Here is a 26,899-nt window from a genome sequence, read left to right as displayed (position 1 = left end):
CAAGCTCACAGCCGCGCGCTCCTAACCGCGCAGTCAACTCGCCCGGTACTGCTGTTTCAAGACTAGACTATTATAACAAGTTACTTCATAGATAATGCCGGAAGTAGAACTCTTATGCAATCGAATGCGAAGGTGGAAACATTCAAGGTTATGTCGAATGTGACAAAAAACGTCCGCATGGAGTATAGTGAAATAGGTCATTCTTGTTCTTGGAAGAATGAAAGAGAAACAAACGCCAAGAATCTTAGGATCATAAGCTATGGACCAAACCATTTCAAATTTAAATATTCCAGGGCTTAAACTGGATATGCAATAGTTCCTGGTTCGATTCCGGGTTTTGCAACTCTTTGAAGAACTTCTGAACTGAAGTTAACGTAAGAAATTTCATTTTTCCGTATTGAACCAAGAATTACAATTAAAAAACTTGATATTTCCACCTATTCAATACAATTTTAATGCTGTTATTCAATTACAACATATTACATTTTCACAGGACTAGGTAGTTTCGACGCGGACTTGCGTCATCTTCAGCTTTTTCATGACATGTCTTAAAATGTTTGGCATGAAATCCAGTTAAATCTATAATTAAAACCTTAACTCATTAAAAACTATTATGACAAGTAAAAGACTTGCTAGTCAGTCGTATGATAAAAGTTCATTGGTTAAATAATATTCTTATGATCAAGCAGTTGTGGAGTCCTTAAATTTGTTGAGCGATAGATAAAATGTTGTGTTCCATTTCACTACAACTTGTATACTGCTGAACCATTCGAAAAACGTGAAGCTTGGTCATGTGGAATTTTCTGCATAAAATCTTCTATGTCTTAGGCCTATGAGGTGGAAACATTAAAGTAGTTTCTTGTGATGTTAGTGAAACCAATGTTTCCTGGTTCAATGTGGAACCTGTAAATATATTAAAACGCGGTTAACGATCCTGTGTTAAATGTGTTGTGGCTCTAATCAGCAAAATGATAAAGTGATTGTATGTAGGACTGAACTGAAGCTGAGCGGTTCGATCCCGGTTCAGTCCGATGGTATCTGAAAATACTCAAGTTCGTCAGTCTCGTGTTGGCGGATTTACTGGCACGAAAATGAAATTCCTCCGGGACGAAAGTCCACCGCATCGGCGTCTCCAAAAGCCACAAAAGTAGTTAGTGGGCCGTAAAAACCAGTAACTTCAATAATAGCTTGATGTACTATGAATTGAATGCTGTGTTTATTTCTGCGATTGTGGTCTTCACGACAGACGAGAAGGCGTTTATCGTAAAAGTTTATTTCCGATCATACGGAGGGTGGCGCCAAGATGGTCCGTGTTTGCTTCACGTTAAAGAACAGTACGGGGAGCGATTTAATAAGGAGGGACCCAATAGCAGAACAATGTAAGCTGTCGTTGATAAATTCTGTCATAAGGAATCATTCTTCACTAGATTGCGTGCCAAATGCCTGGATGCAATTCCAAACTTCTCTGCAGCAAAGATAATCTGCAGTGTACATATGGAGTGGGGACATATGGCTCTGTTGATGGTTATTAGTCCGTCGGATGAGAACATCAAGTTTTGAGCAGACTCCTGGTGTTATTCGACAGGAGTAGCCTATGTGTCGGCACCGTGTTTCACCCTATGCCTACCTCATAATCGCCATCCAGACGGGCACGTCGCCCATGGGTGTTATATGGAAAGACCTGAACCAGGCGAACCAAACATGTCATGGGACACTCCTGGCATTAAAAGCCATCAGTTTCAAAGACGGATGACCCACCAACAAACATTGCCGAATTGTGCGAGAAGTGGTCAAATACAACCTCGTGTCGGTAGGTTTACTAGCACGTAAAAGAACTCCTGCGGGACTAAACTCCGGCGCTTCGGCGTCTCCAAAAACCGTAAACGTAGGTCGTAAAACGAATAACATTACCATCTTATTTCTTCATTATTCCCGATTAAGGAGCGCGATTGAACTTATTTAGCTGATGTTCTTGCCTTTTTCTTCTTCCAAAATTTCTTCATCTTCTCGCTGTGGCTTTTCTTGCAATCTTTTGATCAGGTTTTGTTGGTAATAATGGTTAGCTGGCGTGTAAAGCGGTGACTGGCGACTAATTTTCTGGACTTAGATCTATCTAATACAATGTCATCTGTGATGCCTGTTTCTTGAAGATTTTTCCAACTTCGGGCAATAACATTAACTAGGTACCGGGTATTATTGTTATTTATTAGAATAGTGTCGTTTGTTTTGTGTACTGATAGAAACTGTTCACTATAATAATATAATAACAGCGCACGAATGTTCACTATGCTAACACGAAATTAGCAACGAGATGCTTTCAATAATCCAGACTGGAATTTAAAATCCCAGACAATTTGACAAGAAACTAGCGGTAATATCACAGAACATTCAGCACCGGTTTGTGTAGATTTGGGACTATAGTGAAAGGCCCGTAAGACGAAAGTCGTATCCGGCAGAAACAACGGGTCCGTCAGATCTCAGAAGTTAAGCGACATTGGAAATGGCTAGTAGGCCTACTTAAAAGTATTGCTATTGGCTAGTGGAGAGGCAAAAAACAATATCTGACTATCGTAGTAAGATAGCTCTGGCTTGCAAATCTTCGATAAAATGATTAGGCTGTCGCTGATTATTTTATAAGAAAAAAGCCGATTTTGTTTTGTTTTTAATAGGTGTCTATCGCTGTTCATTAATAATGACAACTATCGTAGGGTGCTGGAAGAAATTGAAAGAGAATACAAATCTAACAGAAACATCATACGCTTACAAAGATCAGACACCGACTACGGTAGCCTACGGAACTTCTCCGTCACCTTGGCAACCGAATATAACAGCTTCCAAACTCGTCAACAGGAAACAATAAAATTTGTAACAATTCGTTTAAAGAGAATTTTCGATCAGGTCATTAAGCACGATTATCGCAAGAAAATGCTTATGTTCGAAAAGTTAGGTATCTATAAAACAATATGTTAAACAAGTGTTTTTCTTCTATTCGAAATGTACAAAGGCAAAATTAATTTCGCAACAAGCTATACTTCCATAACTACTTATTCAATATTAAACTAACATGTCATCGTGATATTGACAACTGCGAAGGAGGAAGTGTTTACTCACCCATTTTTGTCGAACGCGGTAAAACACGCGTCCATGGCGGCTGCCGATTCCAGATCGTATTGATTACACCAGCAGTCAGTATCGTCTTCGCCTGTATTCTCCTTCTCACTCTTGCTCACCTCATTAGACATTTTAAAAAGTTTTCTGCCCGCAAGCCGCAAACACTGCGCCACTCCGCGAAGCCGGGACTTTTTATAGATATCTGCAGAATTACGTAATCGTAATTAAGCGCACCAAGCGTCGGAGCATATAACTATTTACAAAATATATTTTGATAGCGGAGAACCAAGGTGCTATGATTTTATTGTACTGTAAAAGAACTGTCGAAGCTGCATCTCTCAAATTACAGCTGTTTCCGTTCCAGATTAAGCTTGTGTAAACTGCCGTATCTGCAATTCAGAAGGAAATGCTGATAAGAATGGCAAGAAGATGGAAATAGGTAAATTCCCTTCTTCATTTGTCAGACATAAAGCGCAGGACATTTGCATAAACCAACAGGAATAGAAATAGAATAAAACAAAAGAATAACAGCATAGCCTACTTTCATGATCAAGATATTCAAGATGTTGGCTAGCCTGTTCCCGCCAAAACTGTCATTTCGGCATGATTGTTTAGGTATCGGGTGGCGTACAGGTGGTGCATGCGGAATCGTTAAGTGTGGGTTGTAATTATTGGTAATTATTTATTTCAACCTAGCATACAGTAGCACTATGTCTCAGAAGAACACGCTGTGGAACTATTTTGGTTCTCCAACCCCGAGAAAAAGTATTAGTAATGAAGAGAATCGCTTGTCTACCATACCAAATAATGAAGAAAAACAAGGCGTAAAAAAACGGCCATCAGAATCTCCAGCACCAAAGAAAAAGAAAACCAGTGCCGGATCGACACCTGTTAGATCCGTGGCTACTTTTACGCCTAAACGGAAAAGTACATCTCCCAGTAAGTAAGATTTATTCTGTTTATGTTCACCATTCGAAAATCATTTTTGCAATGACTCATAACTATGTCATTAAAAAAAAAAATCCCATCTGCAGTGATCAGCAAACCATTTACTTCTGCAAATATATTATTAAGTACAGAATGTTATGATTGATTCTCCCTAGGTGTCAACTTGTATGATGTTGTTTGGTCAAAATTGGAAGGATATCCGTGGTGGCCTAGCTTGATTTGCAATCACCCTAAGCAGCAGACGTACATTAGAGGAAATGAAATTCATGTTCAATTTTTTGATGACCCTCCTACTAGAGCATGGATCAAGAAACCGTGAGTGAATTTACTTTTATCTTAACTTTTATCCTATATAGCACTGCAAAGCCTTTTGCCCTTTGCTGTTGAAAGGTAATTAGATACAGCACTTTCACTGCATGAAGATTCGATTTCGGGTACCCGAATGATAGTGTAGAAATCCAACATGGTATGGCTCTGATTCAGTCAGCATACATTGTTGCATTTACCTGCACAGCAGAAAAAATTGGACAGCAGTGTCCGAGAATTTACAAACGTTGAATTCACCTAGTGGGCAGGCAAGAAACATTGACCAGACCATTTGTTAATGTGATGAGTAAAAAGGGTCTGGGGGGTGAAAACTCCCAGGATAGAACTGTAAAGTGGCATACAGGCCTCTAGTATAGCATAGATGTGCTTAGGTTAGGTAGGCAGGTGACAAAACATAAAGATGATATGAAACTATACTTGAAGGATCAGAGAGGAGAGTTCCTGCTTTACGGGGACCTAACAACTCTCCCTAAGACGTAATCTAACTTTTATATAAAATTTAAAACTGTGATTATATAAATGTGTAAAATGTGTTTTCTTCCATTTTCTCTTATACTATAGGTTATCTGTAAGTAATAATACCATAAGTCGTCTTCTAACCTGTTTACCTAAGGATCCCTGTGCCTAAATTTCTCCTGTTACTGCCTTCTTGTATCCATAACTCATACCATCAGAATTTATTGAGGGACATTTTATTTTCCAATACATCCATATTTACATATTTGTCCTATCCAGCTGTCCTCAGTTATAATCCAATTTTCTATTCATTTCAACTTCCTTAACTGTATTACTTTCTTTCTTAATTATATATACGAGTGCTGAACCCGGAAACTTGGACACTCATTCTTTGAGGAAAAATTCTAAAATCTTCAAATGTATAACTTTTGGCCCTGGAAAATATCAAAATATGGATGCATTTTAATGATGGTGCAGACCTTCATTTTGGGGTAGTTGATGCCTAAATGGTAAGTCATGTTACAAAATGGACAGCACAATCGCTGTTGAATTTGGAGAGATCTACAACTTTGGTCCTATGACTTATTGTCGTGTCTCGATTGTTGGTACGTTAGATACTGCTGCATTTCTCAATTATAATCCAATCTCTCCAGCTTGATTGTGTCTGACATTAGGAAAAGGGGCCTCTCTTTGTAATGAAATCTCTACTGTGAATGGCAGTTGTCAAGTGAGCCTGCCGTTATAGTAGATACTCCAGAACTCGATTGTGATTGACCGTTGGAAATGTGGCCTGCCATTATCAGCATACCTTCCCCAATGCCTACCTTACATTGGAAACAACATATGGTGTCCTCCCTGTTTTGTTTCTAGGATAGTGATAAGACACATGCAATTTAATGTAATCTTACTCACTGCCTTTACAGTAATTTACGAAGAAATCCCTATACAGTATAGAATACCGTAGCGAAGCATGGGTACATTTGCTAGTTTTGTAATAAGTTGACATAAAAGTCAGAAATTTGGTGAAATGGTAGCTTAATGCCTTGGATTTAGGTGGTCTTGGATTGGTATTTTTTGTTCAGTTTCTTTATAGGTGACATGAACAGATACACAAAATGGTAGATGCAGGGTTATATCATTCAAAGAAAGAAAGGAAGGTAATTTTGAAGTGTACCAAGGTTGAAAACATTTCTGTGGTACAGTGACTATGGAGGAAGCAATTTTGAACACAGCCACTGACATGTCAATTTACCAGTGCTTAATGTGTGGTGTGGGTTATCTTCTCAGGGGTTGATTGGGCCATTCTTCTTTGGAGGAACAGTTACCATTGCGGTTTATCTCAATAAACTGCAGACATCAATTTTACATGCAATCCGGGAGCTGTATGGTAAAACTACCTTCAACAAGATGGTCTCCCAGCTCACTACCATTGAGACAATAGAGAATACCTTGAAGAAACTTTCCCTGAGCAATGGATAGGCTGAAGAGGCGCTGTCAAATTTCTAGCACGGTCTCCAGAGCTATCACCTCTAGACTTCTACTTCTGAGGGACCCCTAAAGAATGTTGTGTGGGCGAAGCCACATACACTAGCTGCACTACGCCAAAACATTGAATTACCATGTGCAGCAATTCCACTGGACACATTACAGAATGATGTTCGTGGCACTGTTAGGTGGTATCATCTGTGTTTGGTTGCTGAATGTGGCCACATAGAAGTCTTGGGTGGTTTTAGTAAGTTGAACATTAAGCTATATCTTCACCAAATTTCAGGTTTGTATCTCAATTTATAGCAAAGTTACTAATGAACAAACAGTGTATACATTTTATTGGCTGCACTGTAGTAATGTGTTCATTTCCAACCTCAGAAATATGTTACATATCATAAATCGTGCAACAATCCATACCGCCCGCATCAGTTGCCACTGCCTTTGGCTGAAATTCGTACAATATGGCATCACTTCCAGAATTCAACACAGTTATTGCTATCAGCTGTAGAACTATAAATAATCCTAAACAAAGTTTAAGCCTTTATTTGGCAAATCAACATAGGATGATAAATTAATATCAACATAGCAATACGTTAAATTGATTTTAAAACATTACACTATTTAAGATATGTGCAATTCTAAATTATGGTGATGATAACACGTGTTAATGTCCTGAGTTAATTCAAGATTCACTTTCACACCTCCACTTACTAATTGCAGCACTTTATGCAGAGCATTGTTGATTTAAAATTCACATGCACAGATCTGTGTCTAAATATTAATAATCACAATACTGGCCGTGTGGTTAGGGGTGCGCAGCCTTGAGCTTGCATTTGGGAGATAGTGGGCTCGAACCCCACTGTCAGCAGCCCTGAAGATGGTTTTCCATGGTCTCTGATTTTCACATCAGGCAAATGCTGGGGCTGTACCTACCTTAATTAAGGCCACGGCCACTTCCTTCCCATTCCTAGGCCTTTCTTATCCCATCGTCACCATAAGACCTATCTGTGTTGGTGCCAAATAGCAACTTTTTTACAGTATTCAGTGTGATGTTATAGTGTTGTGGCAGTTTAGCTGCAAAATGTTTTATGAATTTGGATATTGATATATCAAACTCCAAGTTATTGTTTATGCTAACACCTTCATTATAGTTGTTACATAACTGATAGAATGGTGAATGGTTCTGGGTGGTTGTCGGCACCATAAATGGGTACAAGCCATGTGTTTGGTGATGTAGGATTGTTACAAAACATTTTTGCACTCTTTCAGTTAACTTAATATATTTATTGAACCTTGGATTCCAAACAACGCTAACATGTTCCAGTTCTGTCCGTACAAAGGCATTATAGAGTACTATGATGAAATTTGTCTTTGTGAACAGTTTAGTGTTCGGTATGATAAATCCCAATACCCGGTAGGCCTCTCCTGTTTTACATGAGCTGCGAAAGTAAGACCCTTGTTATTAAGCCGGATGCCAAGGTCACTGACTTGGTTAACTTCCTGCAGGGCGTTTGGACCCATCTCGGATAGAAAAGATACAGTAGTTTTATTCTTTTTCCAGGTGAATGACATTGTTACACATTTCGAGACGTTAAGTTTGTTCGTATGGCTCCACTCATCAAGGTCTTTTTGCAGTAAGAAGCAGTCTTGTATTGAGGTAACCAGTCTGAATATTTTGAAATCATCTGCATAAAGGAGACAGTTGGAAGTTTTTTACATGTTTAGGCAGCATATGATCTCTTCCTCGTCTTCTAGAAATACACCCTGTGATCTAATGCACTGCTCCAGGTTTCGCTAAGACAAGTCACTCTATATGCCCTTATGTTAACATTTGGACACAATATGTTCAGTAGTCTATTTGGGAGTGTCAGTCACACTGAGGAGATGGGATTTTGCCCCACTTATAAGAGGATTCAACACAGATTTCATGATGGGTTCAAATTCTGTTAAGAACAGTCAAGAGTTACCCTTGGTAGAAGAAAATCAGGTGCAGAGCTGTTTCTGTGTAAATAGGACCAAAGCTGAGAGCTGATGTTCAAACTCCATTCTGCTTTCCACTGGGTATTAGCATCAAATTGGCTCTTTGTTACAATTTGGATGTATATGATTGATGGATGTTTGGAATTTAGCTGGCTCTGTTGAGGTCAGGGATGTTGTCGTGTTGTATTTGAATCAGAGCAACTTTTCCTTGCAGATAAGGTGGCATAATATTTCTAATACTGTATCTTCATTGGGATAATCACGTTGATGGGATTGCAAAGAAAGATCGCAGATCTTCTCATATGGGTATGAGGTTATTTAATGGTTTTAGTAAGCATGTGAATGAGTTGGTGCATAAGTCACTGGTAACAACACCAATTGGGAACATGCATCATTTTCAAAAATATTTTTTTTGAAAAGTACACCAATGAAATAGTACGTAAACGTATTACATTGTGGTATGTTGCCTTGTTTTCTACCATTAAAAAAATATTTAATAGTGCCTTTCCGCAAGGCGAGTGAAACGGCCTCTGACGTAAGCGGCGCGCTGTGACGTCACGATCCCGTATCGCATGGAGCTCTACCAGCCGTTGTGCATCAGCCGTTGCTAAAGCCGATTGTTTATTATTCATGATCGCGAATAACTTCAGAATGACAGAAGAAAGGTTCAAAACAGCACAATCAGACAATCTATCATCTATCTATCTATCTATCTATCTATCATGTGAAAAATAGTGACTTTTGTGGCCGCAGAATTTCGCGGATAAAAAGCAAGTTTGTAAGTGGCATCTTTTATATACGTGCAATGTACTGTAACCCATAGTATTAGGATAACAACTGAACCTGGATAGATATCACATCACTTTCAACATTTCCTTCTAGACTGATTCCCCTATTAAAGAATAACATTACATTTTCGGGCTTTCAGCATTAGTAAAGTAAGAAATCGGATTTCAGCACTAACATAAACATATAGGTAGCATTATAGTACTAGTCCGCTTCTGTGGTGTAGTGGTTAATGTGTGCCATTCCCGGAGGCCCGGTTTCGATTCCCGGCTCTGCCATGAAAGTTGAAAACAAATAGTACGAGGGCTGGAACGGGGTCTACTCAGCCTCGGGAGGTCAACTGAGTAGAAGGGTTTCGAATCCCACCTCAGCCATCCTCGAAGTGGTTTTTCGTATTTTCCTACTTCTCCTCCAGGCACCTAAGGCCACGGCCGTTTCCTTCCCTCTTCCTTGTCTATCCCTTCCGATCCTCCCATCCTCCAACAAGGCCCCTGTTGAGCATAACAGGTGAGGCCTCCTGGGCGAGGTAATGGCCCTCCTCACCAGCTGCATCACCATACTCAAAGTCTCACGTTCCAGGACACTGCCCTTGAAGTGGTAGAGGTGAAATCCCTCGCTGAGTCCGAGAGAAAACCAACCCTGAAGGATAAACTGATTAAGAAAGAAAGAAAGAAGGAAAGAAGGAAAGATCATAGTACTATAGGGCTATAATCTATCATTCCCCAAAAAATATATATTTATGGTTGGGACAACTGGCCTACCCACTTCCGGGGCCCATGAAAGAGAATTAAATATCTTTGTGGAGGGAAAATGTTAAACATGATAAAGGTAAATATGACTTCATCTAGTTTTCACAAGTCGGGCTGAGTGGTTCAGACTGTTGAGGTGCTGGCCTTCTGACCCCAACTTGGCAGGTTCGATCCTGGTTCAGTCCGGTGGTAGTTGAAGGTGCTCAAATACGTCAGCCTCGTGTCGGTAGATTTTATGGCACGTAAAATAACTCCTGCAGGACTAAATTCCTGCACATCGGCGTCTCCGAAAATCGTAGAAGTAGCTAGCGGGGCGTGAAGCCAATAACATTAATTACATTTGGCTTTTAACAAGCTGAGCATATCAGGAAAGAAAAGTGTCCTGGTGACATTTTAGTCGTTCAATACAGGAATGTCTTTGGGTGCTGTGACTTTAATTTTTTTTTCTGTTTGCTTTACGTCACACCGTCACATAATGGCGACGAAGGGACAGGAAAGGCCTAGGAATGGGAACAAAGCGGCCGTTACCTTAGGTACAGCCTCAACATTTGCCTGGTGTGAAAATGGGAAACCACGGAAAACCATCTTCAGGGCTGCCGGCAGTGGGGTTCAAAACCCACTATCTCCCGGATGCGAGCTCACAGCTGCGCGCTCCTAACCGCACGGCCAACTCGCGCGGTATTTTTACCCTTCGGTTTATTGACTTGGCTTGTATAACCTAAAACTTAGGCTAAGTTGGATTATATTTTAAACACCTACATCACTATTTTCACCTGTGTGCAATTATGTTATTTATTTCATTAATATTATGATAATTATTATAATTGAGCATTGTTAACTTATAAGACTCCAACAGACAAGCATTGGTTTTGTGTAGAGTTATACATTTGTTAAATTCACGTCGTTTCCTTTCATGATGTACACGCCTATTCTTTGCTACATTATAGGGTATTTAGATATAGCCTGAATTTCTTTACCAATTAAGCTCTTCAATAAAGACATACATAACTGTCCCATGCCAAGATATATTGGTAGAATTAGAGCTGTCAAAATGGTTCATAACCCCTTTGATTTATTATCTTGACATGGATCACCCAAAACATAGGTTAGGTTTGGAGAATACTTTAATAATCAGCATTATTTAATGCACCGTTTATTACTTTCATATTCCAAGATGTAATTGAAGCATTTAAATAAAGCATCATACATTAAAATTTAAAGTTTTACCACTAGAACAGCTGACATGGAAAAGTGATTTGAAAATTCAAACAAATTCATCTTACGTTATAATTTTCAAAAAAATTAACTGTAGACTTTTCCGATATATCACCAGCATTTCTCCAGCTCGCCAAAATCCATTTCTCCCTAGTTTTAGCGTCTTTGGAACGTTTATAAACAATTTGTTTGGGATGGTATGCGATGTGCTATTGCACATCGGAACTCTACACCATTTATAAGTTTTCTGCCTCACTGTCTGCACAGGATTCATTTTAAGTCTAAAATATATCACTCAGATTATTATCCAATGTATAGACCTCGAATTTAACCATACTAAACACCAACGTAAAGTAGAAATACGCGAAGTGTATCCTGCTTCTCACAGCACACTGCGTGTTATTTCGTCTGCTAATTCAGTCAACCTGTACGATGACGTCAGGCCAATGAGATCGCGTACTTGCGTGACGTGACATTTTCGTAGATTTTTATCATGTTTGGAGTTATTATTTGTACATTCTGATCACATTTTTGAATTCTGCATGCAATTTTGTATCAGATTAGCATATTTTTAATTAAAACCCCGGATCATGCATGTTCCCTATTAGGGTATGGTTCAAGTGTATGAGACCCCTACTAAGCATTACTTGATTCAAGAACTGGAAAAGATCCAAAGGAAAGCAGCACAGTTTGTTCTGGGTGATTTCTGATAAAAGAATAGTTTTGAAAAAATGTTGCAGATTTTGGTTGGGAAGACATGGGAGTAAGGAGAACAGCTCGTCTAAGCAGAATGATCAAATTTATAAATTCTGAGTGGAATGTTTCAAGCTGTCGGTAGAGAGACAGCTTGGAATGACACTCATTTTCTAGCAAGCTTGAGTGGAGTTTTTAAAAATAGGAAGGATCATAATACAAAGATAAGTTCTAATTCGGCATGACAGACTGGGGCAAATATTTGTTTTATAGGAAGGGGAATTAGGATTTGGAATAATTTGACAAAGGAGATGTTTGATAAATTTCCAACGCCTTTGAAATCGTTTAAGGAAAGACTAGTTAAACAACTGCTGCAGCCCTAAATCCAGATGAGTGGTGATTGATTGATTGATTGATTACAGACTCTGCTAATAACACTGCTCTACGATGGTTTCATTGCCACCATCCTGTATTCCTTTTTAGGATGATTTCTGCATCCTGAATCGGGATCCAATGTTAATTTTTCCCCATCACATCACATTTTCTCAGAAATCTGATATTACATTTATTTCATCACATGCACTAATGCACTTCTTATGTTATTAGGAAGAATGTTGCTTTAATTTAATTTCCATATTATTTTATTAATTTAATTTATTTTATTAATTCGACGTCCTGCAGCCATCTCGTAGTCCCTTATTATCACGCTGAGATGTAGAGCTGGCTATGCATGGTTTTGGCTGAGTGTCCTCATTCTCTCATTCTGCTTCGTCCGCAGCAGTTGTATTCCGCTTGCTAGTGAAAAGAGATTTTTGTCTTCATAAGCGTTCTATATGTGAATGACATACTGTGTCAATATTTTTATTGAACTTACATCTATCAACATGCCACAACGTGGCTGCAAGAACAATCCAGATACATTCTGATATGTATGTGGAAGTTTCGTGCCGATGAGACAGTGGCGCAATCAATATAACAGAGTTTGTGAGAAAGGCCTACTATGGCTAGAAACTTGGAGACAAAGACAAGCCGAGGGCACCACATAAGGCTTGTATATGATTTTTCACGAGAGTTTAATCCTGATGTAAACAAGCCATGTCCATGCCTTAGTCAAAGAAAGAGTTGTGATTCGCTGAGCGTGTAGTATCGACCTCCGCCCCGTCAACGTCTCGTGTTCGGACATACAGTGCTGCGCATATGACCTAAAATAGACGAGGAACAGTTTTTGAGCTGTGTGAAACTAAATGGAGGGGTTTGAAGGGACATCTACTGCTGATTATTAGGGCGTACGTTATTTATTTATTTGTTTGTTTATTTATTTATTTATTTATTTATTTATTTATTTATTTATTTATAAGAAAGCTATCGTAGGCTAGAGCACAAAATTACACACGTAGGAAGGTTTATCTTAGGACAGCTGTTTGAAATGTCTGCCTGGTAGACTGTAACCTAATAGAATGCCAGCTTTCAAATTGAAATTTATATCTTTTATCTTGTAGAGTTCCTATCATGATAGAGCATATAGCACGATTGGACATGTCAGACGGAACTGTTGATAATTCTGTAACAACATCTATCGAAAAGAAACAACTCAAAAAAGACAATACAATATCCTTCCTATCCATTAACACAGGTTTACGTTCTCTTTTAACAAACTGGAACCTTATGTCCTTTAAAAGTCTGTACAATGTAGTTAAACTGAAGGTGGGTAAAGTTTTATCTTTATTTACACTGTCTAATACTTTGCGTAAAGTAGGTGGTTCATTCCGAAAAAAAATTCATGAATTTTCCTTCTAATACCACTTTTGACAATATCGTCATACTTCTCGATTCTTTGAGGTCGTTTACGTTCCTTTCCCGGCGTTGTTAATTTCCCTGTCTTTCTAAACTCTGTCCGCATGTTATGAACCAAACTAGCCGACACACCACACAACTCTGCACTTAGTTTCTCTACCTCTTTTACGGCTAAACCTGGATTCTGTTCACTTGTTGTTGTTGTTTGAGTCATCAGTCCATAGACTGGTTTGATGCAGCCCTCCATGCCACCCTATCCTGTGCTAACCTTTTCATTTCTACGTAGCTATTGCATCCTACATCTGCTCTAATCTGTTTGTCATATTCATACCTTGGTCTACCCCTACCGTTCTTGCCACCTACACTTCCTTCAAAAACCAACTGAACAAGTCCTGGGTGTCTTAAGATGTGTCCTATCATTCTATCTCTTCTTCTCGTCAAATTTAGCCAAATCGATCTCCTCTCACCAATTCGATTCAGTATCTCTTCATTCGTGATTCGATCTATCCATCTCACCTTCAGCATTCTTCTGTAACACCACATTTCAAAAGCTTCTAATCTCTTTCTTTCTGAGCTAGTTATCGTCCATGTTTCACTTCCATACAATGCCACGCTCCACACAAAAGTCTTCAAAAACATCTTTCTAATTCCGATATCAATGTTTGAAGTGAGCAAATTTCTTTTCTTAAGAAAGCTCTTCCTTGCTTGTGCTAGTCTGCATTTTATGTCCTCCTTACTTCTGCCATCGTTAGTTATTTTACTACCCAAATAACAATATTCATCTACTTCCTTTAAGACTTCGTTTCCTAATCTAATATTCCCTACATCACCTGCCTTCGTTCGACTGCACTCCATTACTTTTGTTTTGGACTTATTTATTTTCATCTTGTACTCCTTACCTAAGACTTCATCCATACCATTCAGCAACTTCTCGAGATCTTCTGCAGTCTCAGATAAAATAACAATATCATCGGCAAATCTCAAGGTTTTGATTTCCTCTCCTTGGACTGTGATTCCCTTTCCAAATTTCTCTTTGATTTCCTTTACTGCCTGTTCTATGTAAACATTGAAAAGGAGAGGGGACAAACTGCAGCCTTGCCTCACTCCTTTCTGGATTGCTGCTTCTTTTTCAAAGCCCTCGATTCTTATCACTGCAGACTGATTTTTATACAGGTTGTAGATAATTCTTCGTTCTCGGTATCTGATCCCTATCATCTTCAGAATCATAAATAGCCTGGTCCAATCCACATTATCGAATGCCTTTTCTAGATCTACGAATGCCATGTACGTGGGCTTGTCCTTCTTGATTCGATCCTCTAAGATCAGACGTAAAGTCAGGATTGCTTCACGTGTTCCTACATTTCTCCTGAAGCCAAATTGATCTTCCCCCAACTCAGCTTCAACTTGTTTTTCCATTCTTCTGTAAATAATACGTGTTAAAATTTTGCAGGCATGAGATACTAAACTAATAGTGCGGTAGTTTTCACACCTGTCAGCACCGGCTTTCTTGGGAATAGCTATAACAACATTCTGCTGAAAATCGGATGGGACTTCTCCAGTCTTATACATCTTGCACACTAAATGAAATAACCTTACCATGCTGGTTTCTCCTAAGGCAGTCAGTAATTCAGCGGGAATATCATCAATTCCAGGTGCCTTGTTCCTATTTAGGTCACTCACAGCTCTGTCAAACTCTGACCTCAAAATTGGGTCTCCCATTTCATCAGCATCAACAGCCTCTTCATGTTCCAAAACGAAATTATCTACATCGTTACCTTGATACAACTGTTGGATATGCTCCTGCCATCTTTCTGCTTTGTCTTCTTTCCCTAGAAGTGGCTTTCCATCTGAGCTCTTAATATTCATGCACCTAGATTTCCTTTCTCCAAAGGTTTCCTTGATTTTCCTGTATGCAGCATCTACCTTTCCCAGGGCCATACAGCCTTCGACATCCTTGCACTTCTCCTTCAGCCATTCTTCCTTAGCTACCTTGCACTTTCTATCCACTTCATTCTTTAATCGCCTGTATTCTTTTCTGCCCTCTTCATTTCTAGCATTCTTGTATTTTCGTCGTTCATCAATCAGGTCTAGTATCTCCTGAGTTATCCACTGATTCTTAGTTGATCTTTTCTTCCTTCCTAACATTTCTTCAGCAGCCCTACTGACTTCATTTTTCATGACTCTCCACTCTTCCTCTACTGTGTTTCCTTCGGCCTTTTCATTTAGTCCTTGTGCAACATGTTCCTTGAAACAATCCATCACACTCTTTTCTTTCAACTTGTCTAGATCCCATCTTTTTGCATTCTTTCCTTTCTTCAATTTCTTCAATTTCAGATGGCATTTCATGACCAACAAGTTGTGGTCAGAGTCCACGTCTGCTCCTGGGAAAGTTTTGCAATCCAACACCTGGTTTCTGAATCTCTGCCTAATCATAATGAAGTCTATTTGATACCTTCCAGTGTCTCCAGGTCTCGTCCACGTATACAGCCGTCGTTTGTGGTGTTTGAACCAAGTATTGGCGAGGACTAAATTATGGTCAGTGCAGAATTCAACCAGCCGACTTCCTCTTTTGTTCCTTTGTCCCAATCCAAATTCTCCTACTGTGTTACCTTCTCTTCCTTGGCCTACCACTGCGTTCCAGTCTCCCATCACAATTAGATTCTCGTCACCTTTGACATATTGTATTAAATCTTCTATCTCCTCATATATTCTTTCAATTTCTTCATCATCTGCTGAACTAGTAGGCATATAGACCTGCACTGTTGTGGTGGGCATTGGTTTGGTGTCTATCTTGGCGACAATAATTCTTTCACTATGCTGGTCGTAGTAGCTTATCCGCTGCCCTATTTTCTTATTCATTATTAAACCAACTCCTGCATTACCCCTGTTTGATTTCGTGTTGATAATTTGGTAGTCGCCTGACCAAAAATCCTGTTCTTCCTGCCAACGTACTTCACTTATACCAACTACATCTAACTTTAGCCTATCCATCTCCCTTTTCAGATTCTCTAACCTACCACAACAATTCAAACTTCTAACATTCCACGCTCCGACTCGCAGAATGTCAGTATCCATCTTCCTGATGATCGCCCCCTCTCGTGTAGTCCCCACCCGGAGATCCGAATGGGGGACTAGTTTACCTCCGGAATATTTTACCCGGGAGGAAGCCATCATCAGTACATCATTCATACAGAGAGAGCTGCATGTCCTCGGGAGGTGGTTACGGCTGTAGTTTCCCGTTGCTTTCAGCCGTGTAGCAGTATCAACACAGCTAAGCCATGTTGAGTATTATTACAAGGCCGTATCAGTCAATCATCTAGACTGCCGCCCTTGCAACTACCGAAAGGCTGCTACCCCCCTTTCGATGAACCATTCGTTAGTCTGGTCTCTCAACAGATACCCATCCGATATGGTTGCACCTGCGGCTCGGCTATCTGCATCATTGGGACACGCAAGCCTCCCCACCGCGGCAAAGTCACATGGTTATTAAAAACATTCACAACGCACTGCCTATGGTCGCTTCTGAGCGGTTTTCCTCTTTTGTGCTTCACTACACGGGATGGTCCTACCTCTTGCTCCATTTCTCTCACTATGGATACTGACACTGACAGCTGCTGCAAGATGCAACACCTTATCTCCACGCTGTACTGCATGGGACTTTCCCTCACTATGAGAAGACTTCCTGCATTACACCACGCCTTCTGCCTTCATATCTCGTTCTTTAATCACTGTTTTATTAAAAAAAAACATATAGATATATACCGGTATATATGACAACCATATTTTAATTTGATTACATACCCTTTCAGACTATCTAAATGTAATAAACTAAGATAAAATTAAATTAATGTGACGTACTAATTTTCTTCGAGCTCGCATACAGTCGAGTGAGTGCGACGGTTGCTTCTCCAATCAACTACGTCTATGTCCACGTGCAAAGCCAAGATGCTCCGCCTATTTGTTTACATCAGGATTAAACTCTCGTGAAAAATCATATAGAACCTGTATAGAGCAGTTACGGCAATGGTCGGTCGGCGAACTGCGTTGCCATTCAGTATTCCAATGGTGTGGCGAGAACCCCCAGACAACAGTACTCACTGCTACTTCTATTCTGTGAATGTGAAGAGATTTAACAGCAGCAACAAAGGTAACATTGTGTATCCAAGCAATATTCAATCTGCAATCTTACCCGTTCCTCATGGCCCTGATACACCACTACCTCAGCGTCCAGAACATCTGAATCTGACGCAGAAATGGCGAGCACTAACTCCGGCTGTGATTTCTCCCCTGAATGTGTTGAAAAAAGAACCAAGACTGTTTGAGCAAAGTGCATTAAATGACTTTGTTGGAGATTTTGGCCTTACAAAAGAATCATCTGAGTTACTCGGATCTAGACTTCGTGAAAGGAACATGTTTGCACCAGGGACGAAGTACTATTGGTACAGACATCTCGAACAAGAATTCACACCCTTCTTTTCTGAAGAGGAAGCCTTGGTTTACTGCAGCAACATTCCGGAGGTTATCTTAAAACTAGGAACACTACAGTATGACCCTATTGACTGGAGACTTTTCATCAACGCCTCCAAGCGTAGTTTGAAGTGCGCCCTTCTTCACAATGAATACAAACTTGCATCCATTCCCATTGCTCATTCAGTTATTATGCGAGAAACTATGGAAATCTTGAAATGTTGTTGTGTAAACTGAAGTACCAGGAACACAAGTGGCAAGTGTGTGGTGATTTCACAGTGATAAGTATTCTGTTAGGTTTACAAGGAGGTTACACAAAGCACCCCTGCTTTCTGTGTGAGTGGTACAATCGAGCAAGGTTACATCACTGGACTCGAGAAGAATGGCCACGCAGACAATGGATTGTAGGGTCAAAAAATATAAAACAAGAAACTCTAGTTCACAAGAGCAAAAAACTGTTACCTCCACTTCATATCAAACTAGGGCTTATGAAGCAATTTGTTAAGGCCCTAAACAATGAAGGTGAATGCTTTCAGTACCTGTGTCATCAATTCCCAAGCATCAGTATTTTTAAATCAAGGAGGGTATTTTCACAGGTCCAGATATCAGAAAACTTCTTTGTGATGCTAATTTTGAAGATGTTATGTGCGCTGCAGAGCGATCGGCTTGGACAGCATTTCAGAATGTGGTCAAAAACTTTATTGGAAACACAAAGGATTCAGACTACAAACACATGTTGGATAGATTGCTTGTTTCTTTTCAAGATTTGGCTGCAAAATGAGCTTGAAAGTGCACATGTTACATTCACATCTGGACTATTTCCCTGAGAATTTAGGAATGCTGAGCGAAGAGCAAGGAGAGAGAGATTCCGTCAGGATCTACAGGAAATGGAGCGCAGATATCAAGGTAAATGGAACAAAACCATGGTGGCAGATTACTGCTGGTTACTAAAGAGAGAAGGTCCAACTACTTCTCACACACGAAAAGCAAGGCGAAGACGTTTCTTATACTAAGGTAGGATATTATAAAATTGAAACCGTAGACTTACCATTCTCGGTACGTTATGAGGCTTAATGCGTGTGTAAATTTTGGTCTATATGGCTGTTTTTCTACAGATCTGTTAACACAATACACTACAAGTCTTTATATTATGTTCATGAGTTTACCAGTGTATGATAGGAGTGTTCAGATGGGTGAAAATAATAAGAAGCGATCTTTACATGTGATAATAGTAATCTTGCATGTGTGCGTGCTGCATATTTATCAAATTTTCATTTTGAATTTGCACAGAAAACCTTATGTGATAGGGGAATACTGACTTCAGTTCCAGATTCAGCATGCCCGAAATATAAAAGATCACTACATGAACTTCATGCAGTGGTCGGAAAGTTTGAATTCTCAGGTCAGTGTAAGAATAATTTCGTGTGGTTATTTCTAGCCGAATGCAGCCATTGTAAGGCAGACCCTCCAATGAGGGTGGACGGCATCTGCCATGTGGAGGTAACTGCATGTTATTGTGGTGGACGATGGTGTTAGGTGTGGTGTGTGAGTTGCAGGGATGATGGGGACGGCACATACACCCAGCCCCTGAGCCATTGGAATTAACCAATGAAGGTTAAAATCCCTGACCAGGCTGGGAATTGAACCCGGGACCCTCTGGATCAAAGGCCAGCACGCCGTGGATCCGGACACAGACTCTGCTGAATATGCTAAGAATATGTAATGGATTCCCCTTCCTCAAACTGTAACATAAAGTTTTTCAGAGTCAAATATTCTGCTATTCCATAAGTAAAATGCATTTTCATCATCAGTCTTTATGTATAAGCTAGACAGAAAAGTTACTCATTCTGCTGTTAACTTCTCCCATTTTAGTGAAATTTATAGATATGAAACTACAGGATCATTAAGAATATATCCCTCTCACTTCACTTCAGTAAAGTGTGGAGTGAAAGGCATAGAAACATCAATATTTAGGGAATTTAATGTATTGTCTCTTATTGTAAAGAACTGTAAATATCTTATAGCCATGCAATACAGGTAATAGGTAGGGACCCTCTTAGTGGTGCTCCTGCCTATGTGAGTCCCAGAGCACACTGACCGGTGTGTATCATCTGGTAAAGGGTCCCACCTCAGAGTAACGAGTGAAGACGTCAACGGCAGCAAAGGCTGAGAATATGATTCGGTGTGTGGAGGTGGAGGAAGAGGCAACCCATTCCTCCGGGGGTAGTACAGGTGGAACCCACTGCCTTGTGGGATGAGGAGGGATCCTCAAAGGCTAAGGGAGTAAACCCCAAAAGAAAATCCTCAATTACGTTAGGCCTAGTAAGCCAGTAAAAGAGCTTATTTGTAGTTGCTTTCAAAACACATAAGAGCCTCGGAACGCATCCATCAACTAAATTAAGACGCCAGCATCAGCAGACTCATGTCAGGGATGATTGTTTATGGCATGATGATAGACAGGGTCTTGCAAAAATGCAAAAATCGTGGAGGAGACCAACATGAATTGGGACCATCAGCTTACTCAGTCTCACAGGTAAAGGTGAAGAGCTAGTGGACCTCATGGAAAGGAGGAAGTTAATGATATTGGGGCTGAGTGAAACCAAATGAAGAGGGAACGGAATAAAGAAATTAAGGAAACAGTATGCAGTGTATTGGCATGGAAATGACAAAGAGATGGGGAATTGTGTTGGTTTCATCATGAGTAAAGATTTAGGAGTCGCTGACATTCAGTATGTTAATAAGAGAATAATAAAGGTGACTGTGCATTTAGGGAAAGAAAAACTAACTTTGGTACAGGTGTATGCACCTCAAAGTGGATGTTGTCAAGAGGATAAGAACAAGTTTCTTGATGATTTAGAAAAAGTTATTAGTAAAGAGAGAGTAATAATTATTATAGGAGATCTGAATGCCCAGATTGGGACAGATAGAACAGGGTATGAGAACGTAATGGGACCTCATGGATATGGTGGAAGAAATATAGAAGGTGAATGGGTTGGTGGTGAAAAACAGTTGGTTCAAGAAGAGACAGAGCCACGATATAGTTGGGATGTACTACAAAAGACTAATTGATTATGTCATCTCAGATGAAGAAAGGAGTAGAATGGTAACTGACGTCAAAGTAATACCCAGCGAGAGTCTTGACAGTGACCACCGTCTATTAGTAGCGGACCTGAGAAACTTCTGTGCGCCAAAAGTACAGAACAGGAAAATGCCAAAAATAAAGTATGGGAACTCCAGTAAAAGAAGAGAATTGAGTATCAGAACCGTTACCTAGAGATGAAAGGAAAAATGGAGAGGCAGAATGGACCAGACTAAGGGACACATTGGTTCAGGAAACAACTGAAGTTTGTGAAAAGAAAAGTATGAAAACAAGAGAGAAGGAAACACCTTGATGGAATGAAAGAGTGAGAGCAGCAGTCAGGGAAAAGAATCTCTTGCGGAAAGAAAGGGATCGGGAGAAAAATAAACCGGATCTTACTAGAGATGAGGCAAAGATCAGAAAACTCAAACAATTATACCGAAACAAGAAACTGGATATTAAAAAAACAGTTGCAGAAGAAAAGACCAAGACATGGAAGATATTCACTCAGAAACTGGAGGAGGACAGCAGAAACAATAAGAAACTACTGTATAGCATTATCAGAGGTAAAAGGAAACCAATGATTACAATAAAGGCACTTGAAGATGAAAATGGGAATCTGGTTAGGACAGAAAGTGACATGAGAGAAGTCCTGAAGAACCATTTCGACCTCCTACTGAATAAACCAGTTCAAGAACAAAATACAGAACTGGAAATCCAAGCCTACAATGAGGAACCTCTCATCACCTGATCGGAAACTAAGACAGCCTTAAAATCTATGCGCAAATGAAAATCTTCAGGTGCAGATGAAGTGAATGCGGACATGATCAAGGCAGCAGGCATCCAGGGTTTACAATGGCTGCACAGAGTACTAAATGCCGTATGGACAGACAACAGAATACCTGCAGATTGGAGCAAGGGCATTATAATTCCCCTGTTTAAGAAATTCAGCAGACAGAAACCCACCAGCAATAGAGACTGACATGTCAAAACTGTAACTAATAATACATCGGACAATCAGGAAGAAATATAGCCATTAGATAGAAAGAACATATAAATGCCAAAAAGTACAGAAAATATTCAGCTATGTGCGAACACATGCATGAAAATAATCATTCATTCACCAACATCGAACAAGACATGAAATTAATACATTCAGCAAACAAAGGGAAATATATGGACGTCCTGGAGAAATTAGAAATTTACATCGATCAGAAACAAAATATTGACAACAATTTAAATGAACACATTAAGGAAGAAAATCCATTGAAATTAACTAACCAATATGTGAAGAGAAAGAAAAGGGATAATAGATAGCATCAATTATAACTGTCAGGCCCACTCCCCACCTCTCCCCCTCCCTTCCGCTTAAGTGGCCAGGTTTTATGGGTAATATACTTTCTGTTAGTGGCTGGCCGGCAAGCGGATAGATTTCCTCCGCTTTATCATTTTATGTAAGTCCTAATATTTTTATATCATAAAGTATTTGAATATATGTTTTAACTAGATAAAATAGCTTTCCTTTCTTTATTCTTTTTATAGTACTAAAGGAGCATTTGCAGAAACATAACTGGAGGTTTGTTCCGCTCTGATTCAAAAAGTCCGGTCCTGCAACAATCGAGCAAACGTCATCTGCCCTGACGGCACTTGCATGGCTAAAATTTTTAATATGTATACAACGATGAACACATCAATGTAACCTATAAGAGTATTAACTTCAAAGGATATCAAATTGGATGATAAGATGGTAACTTCATAATGGCAGCAACAATACAAGCAGTGACAAGTAACATTTTATCAGTGGCTGACTCAGCTAATGGATCCATCCAGGGTGATGATACACATTGTATGAGTGTAAAGGATAGGAGGAATGAGTGGATAATTCAAGAATGTTTTAAAATATGTTCCATGTCTTACATGTTGGGTTACAACAGGCATTATTATACAAATACCCAAAGTGTACATATAGTGTTCTAGAGTTGAGGTTATACAGGACAATGCTTAATGTTAATATGATAAAATGTTGTATCTTGAGAATTGGGAAAGGTAGATTTTGACGTAAATACGCTGACGAAGGGAGTTAAGGCTCCTGAAACATGTGCGTACAAATTATTCAAATATTAATAATATATTGACAGGGCGGACCAAACAATCACCCGTTGTACATTATTGTTGTAGAGGAATAACCCTGCTGTCTCATGGGCTAAAACTTCTAGAGATCATATAAAGGAGATTGAGAACCATCACTGAACCACAATTAGAGTAGGAGCAATATGGATTCAGAAGTAACAGCTCATTTTTAGTACCCATATGCTGATGGAAAAGTACCTATTGGGAGAAAGGCAAGAACCTGGTCATTGTACTCATGGATATAGAAAAGCCTAATGATAGTGTTATAAGAGATTAGATGTAGGAGTGCCTGAGGAAAAGAAATGTGCTTGAAGTACTGGTAAAGAAAATTCAGATGTTGTACAAATTTGTGTACAAATTGGGGAAGGTCGATCATCATAGTTTGAGACCAAGAGAGGCGTTCAGCAAGGAAGTGCACTGTCCCCACTATTGTTCATCACTGTTATGAACAATATAATGAAGAACGTCGAGGAAAAGTTAGGTGAACTGAATGTAGTGGCCTTTGTTGATGATATCATGATTTGGGGTGAAACAGAAGAGGAAGTATGGACCAGACTCAATGTGTGGAAATCCCATTTCCAGGAATATAACCTCAACATCAGCGAGACCAAGACAGTGGTGATGGGAGTCAGCAGAGATGGGCATCCAGCAATTGTATAACTAGGAGACCACCAGCTAGAGTGTGTGGATAGTTTCCCTTACCTTGGAATTGTAATCTCCAGTGATAATTTGGACAGAAAGGCAATTACAAACGGAGTGCAGAAGGGATCAGAATTCTACCAACAAGGAAGAACACTTATGGGATGACATGATTTCAAAACTGGCCAAACTGATGATGTTTAACATCTATTTCATTCATACCAATATTGACCTATCATATTGAAGCGTGCACCATTCATCAAGACTGTAAGCATCAGAGATTAAATTTCTTAGATCAACCATCCAGAAGACCAAGACGGACAAGTTAAGAAATGGGGAGGTGAGGAAAGAAGCAGGAATAAAGGCATCCCTATTAGACAGAATCATCGCATCCACACTACGGTGGTACGGGCATGTAATGAGGATAGAGCCTACAAGAACAGCAAGAATAAATTTGGGAAGACAGGTGGAGGGGAATAGACCTTCAGGAAGACCTAAATCCTGATGGATCAAGGTTGATCTAGTTACCAGAGGATGGACAGTGGATGATGTTCTCCATGACAAGTGGTATGTGGAAAGGAAGAATTGGAAGAGGCTCATTAACAGTACCTAGGGAAACTGGAACTGTACAATGATAATGAATAATGATAGCCATGCGATATCTGAGTATACTTCTAAAAGACTATGATGGCAACTGTTGCCATTTCTGGTCTGGCGTGGCCGTCCTGCCCTCCAGGATTTAAAGCTTTCAGGACAGGAAACCAGGCTTTGTTGGAGCTGTTGGGGTGCTTAACAGGTGATCAGTAACAGTCTCCGCCAAGGCAGGTCGACCTACATCAGGCTCCTTAATGCTTGAACCGTTGGCCGAAGGACTGCCCCTCCAGCATGGTGGACCTCAGCCTGCACTATACAGTGAGGTGGAATGACACCACTCCATTCCACTGTGAGTTTCGCAGCCATCAGAGTCAGTTGGAAACCTTGATAATATAGGTGCTAATTAGTTTATAATATCATCTATTTAGTACATTAAAATTTTAAACAGTTAGGAATTTATCTTTATTTCCATATGAGACATGTTTCGCCTTTCATTGAAGGCATCATCAGTCACAGTACTACCTCAAGGCATAATCAGGTACCTGATTTGTATTTAAATTTTAATTACAGTAGAGTCTCGATTATCCGACCTAAACGGGACCTGGAGTATGTCGGATCAGCAAAAATGTCGGATAATACAGAATTACTTTGAAAATTAACTAAAACAAACAGGAAGGCCGTACTGTATTACTAAAACAATAACATGTTTTACAGCACTCTATTTAGTGAATTATCAGTTCAATTGTACAGTACATGCAGTATTGAACGAAAACATTCCAAGTATCTTACGAAAAGAAACTTGCCAACAATCAAGGATGAAAGGAGTTTCCGCCGATATTTCCTCTTCAGTGTTTCCAGCACACCTTGGTCCACTGGCTGTCATAATGACATCACGTTAGGAGGAAGGAACATGAATTTGATGTCACCACTTCTAAGTTGCTGTTCATTTGGGTGTGATGGAGCGTTGTCTAGTTGAAGAAGAGGTTTTCTAGGGAGAGTGTTTGGAGCTACAAATGTTTCTACATCTGGAACAAACTGTGTAACAAAAGTCTTTCAAGATGTCAGCAGACATCCAGGCAGCCTTCTGATTCGTGTAATGGACTGGAAGAGCATTAACAGAAATATTTTTAAATGCCCTAGGCTTCTTTGCTTTACCAATCATAAGCAATTTTCCTTTTAAGTACCCAGTAACATTACTACAGGCAAGAACAGTAAATCTTTCCTTACTACGCTTGTAGCCAGGTGCAGACGTCTCGGCTTGGGCTGCGAGAGTTTTTGATGGCAGCATCTTGAAATTCAGCTCAGTCTCATCACAATTACAAATCTGATAACCGGTTAATCCTTCAGCAAGTATTATTGCGTGACATTCCTTTTTAAATTTCACAACCTCATCGGATTTAGCTGACAGTTTTTCTCCACAGATATTAAGCTGCCTAATGCCGTACCGTTTTTTCCACCGATGAAACCACCCAGCACTGGCAGTAAATTTAGGGTCCCCTTCATTAAACTCCTTCTGGAAATGCATCGCCTTTTCTTGCAGAATGGAGCCAGATATTGGCAGGTCCTTTAGTCTCCACCAAAAGTTCAAAATTAAGTCTACCATTGTCGGATAACTCGGAATGTCGGATAAGCGAAGGTCGGTTGAGCGAGACTCTACTGTACTAAGAAATAATATTGACATATTACAGTAGGGATAGTCATTGAGAAAAACAATATTCAGTTATAGGTAATATGGATACCAACATATCAGCCGTTGGCTGTAAATTACCGGTTGTGAAGGATAACAGCGTCAAAATGTTAGGGTATGTCTTACAAAGGTTAACTTAACATATTTACATGGGGGCAGTCTAAGGAAAAGATAAGTGACTGGCACCAATACGTAAGACCATAGGGTATTTAACAGTTTCCAGCAGCAGTGGTCCATATGAAATATTGACATTACACTATCAGATATGTTAGGAAAATATTGCTAAATTTCAATGAGAAAAACAATGTTCATTAATAATATGGAATTAAAAAGGTTTATAATAACATATTTACATGGGAGCAGTATCATTAATACGGATCCATAATGATATTTATCACTTTCAACCTTGATAATGCCGAACGTAGTCTTCGGTGAAACGTTGGGACCATCACATGCTCCTGGACCATGATCTGCAAGCCCAGAAAATACTGACAGATTTATAATGCCGTCTGTCAAAGCCTCAACTGCTATATACTCTTTAATTAGTTAGTAAGCTAGTTAGTTTCCTTGTGGAAATAATTTATTCTATTGTCTACAGTATATTTTAAAACATGTTTTTTTGTAACTTTCACTTTTTTATTTTGTTCCTGTATATTATTTCAATTTCTTTTCATAAAGTGCTCATAAACTATATCGTGTTTAAGTCACCTATAATTGGCGTCGCACTCAGTTGGTAGCGTAGTTTTAATGTGTGCC

At 39.6% G+C, this 26,899-nt stretch overlaps 2 protein-coding genes across 2 annotated transcripts in view; one reads left to right on the top strand and one right to left on the bottom strand.

The window, feature by feature from the left end:
- Naam (Nicotinamide amidase) overlaps window positions 1-3,283 on the bottom strand; it is a 234,951-nt gene extending 231,668 nt beyond the window's left edge. Inside the window, exon 1 of the mRNA XM_067143706.2 lies at window positions 3,112-3,283. Coding sequence (XP_066999807.1) covers window positions 3,112-3,242 — 131 coding nt within the window. The 5' untranslated portion in view covers window positions 3,243-3,283. The remainder of the gene's footprint in view (window positions 1-3,111) is intronic.
- Window positions 3,284-3,741: 458 nt separating this feature from the next.
- The window catches only part of Msh6 (DNA mismatch repair protein Msh6), a 196,423-nt gene continuing 173,265 nt past the window's right edge, over window positions 3,742-26,899 (top strand). The window contains exons 1-2 of the mRNA XM_067143707.2: window positions 3,742-4,050; window positions 4,215-4,374. Coding sequence (XP_066999808.2) covers window positions 3,822-4,050; window positions 4,215-4,374 — 389 coding nt within the window. The 5' untranslated portion in view covers window positions 3,742-3,821. The remainder of the gene's footprint in view (window positions 4,051-4,214; window positions 4,375-26,899) is intronic.

Source organism: Anabrus simplex, chromosome 3 (genome assembly GCF_040414725.1).
Source record: "Anabrus simplex isolate iqAnaSimp1 chromosome 3, ASM4041472v1, whole genome shotgun sequence".
Classification (NCBI taxonomy): Eukaryota; Metazoa; Arthropoda; class Insecta; order Orthoptera; family Tettigoniidae; genus Anabrus; species Anabrus simplex.
The sequence above is the reverse complement of the archived record's forward strand: the minus strand, read 5'-3'. Positions and strand labels throughout refer to the sequence as shown.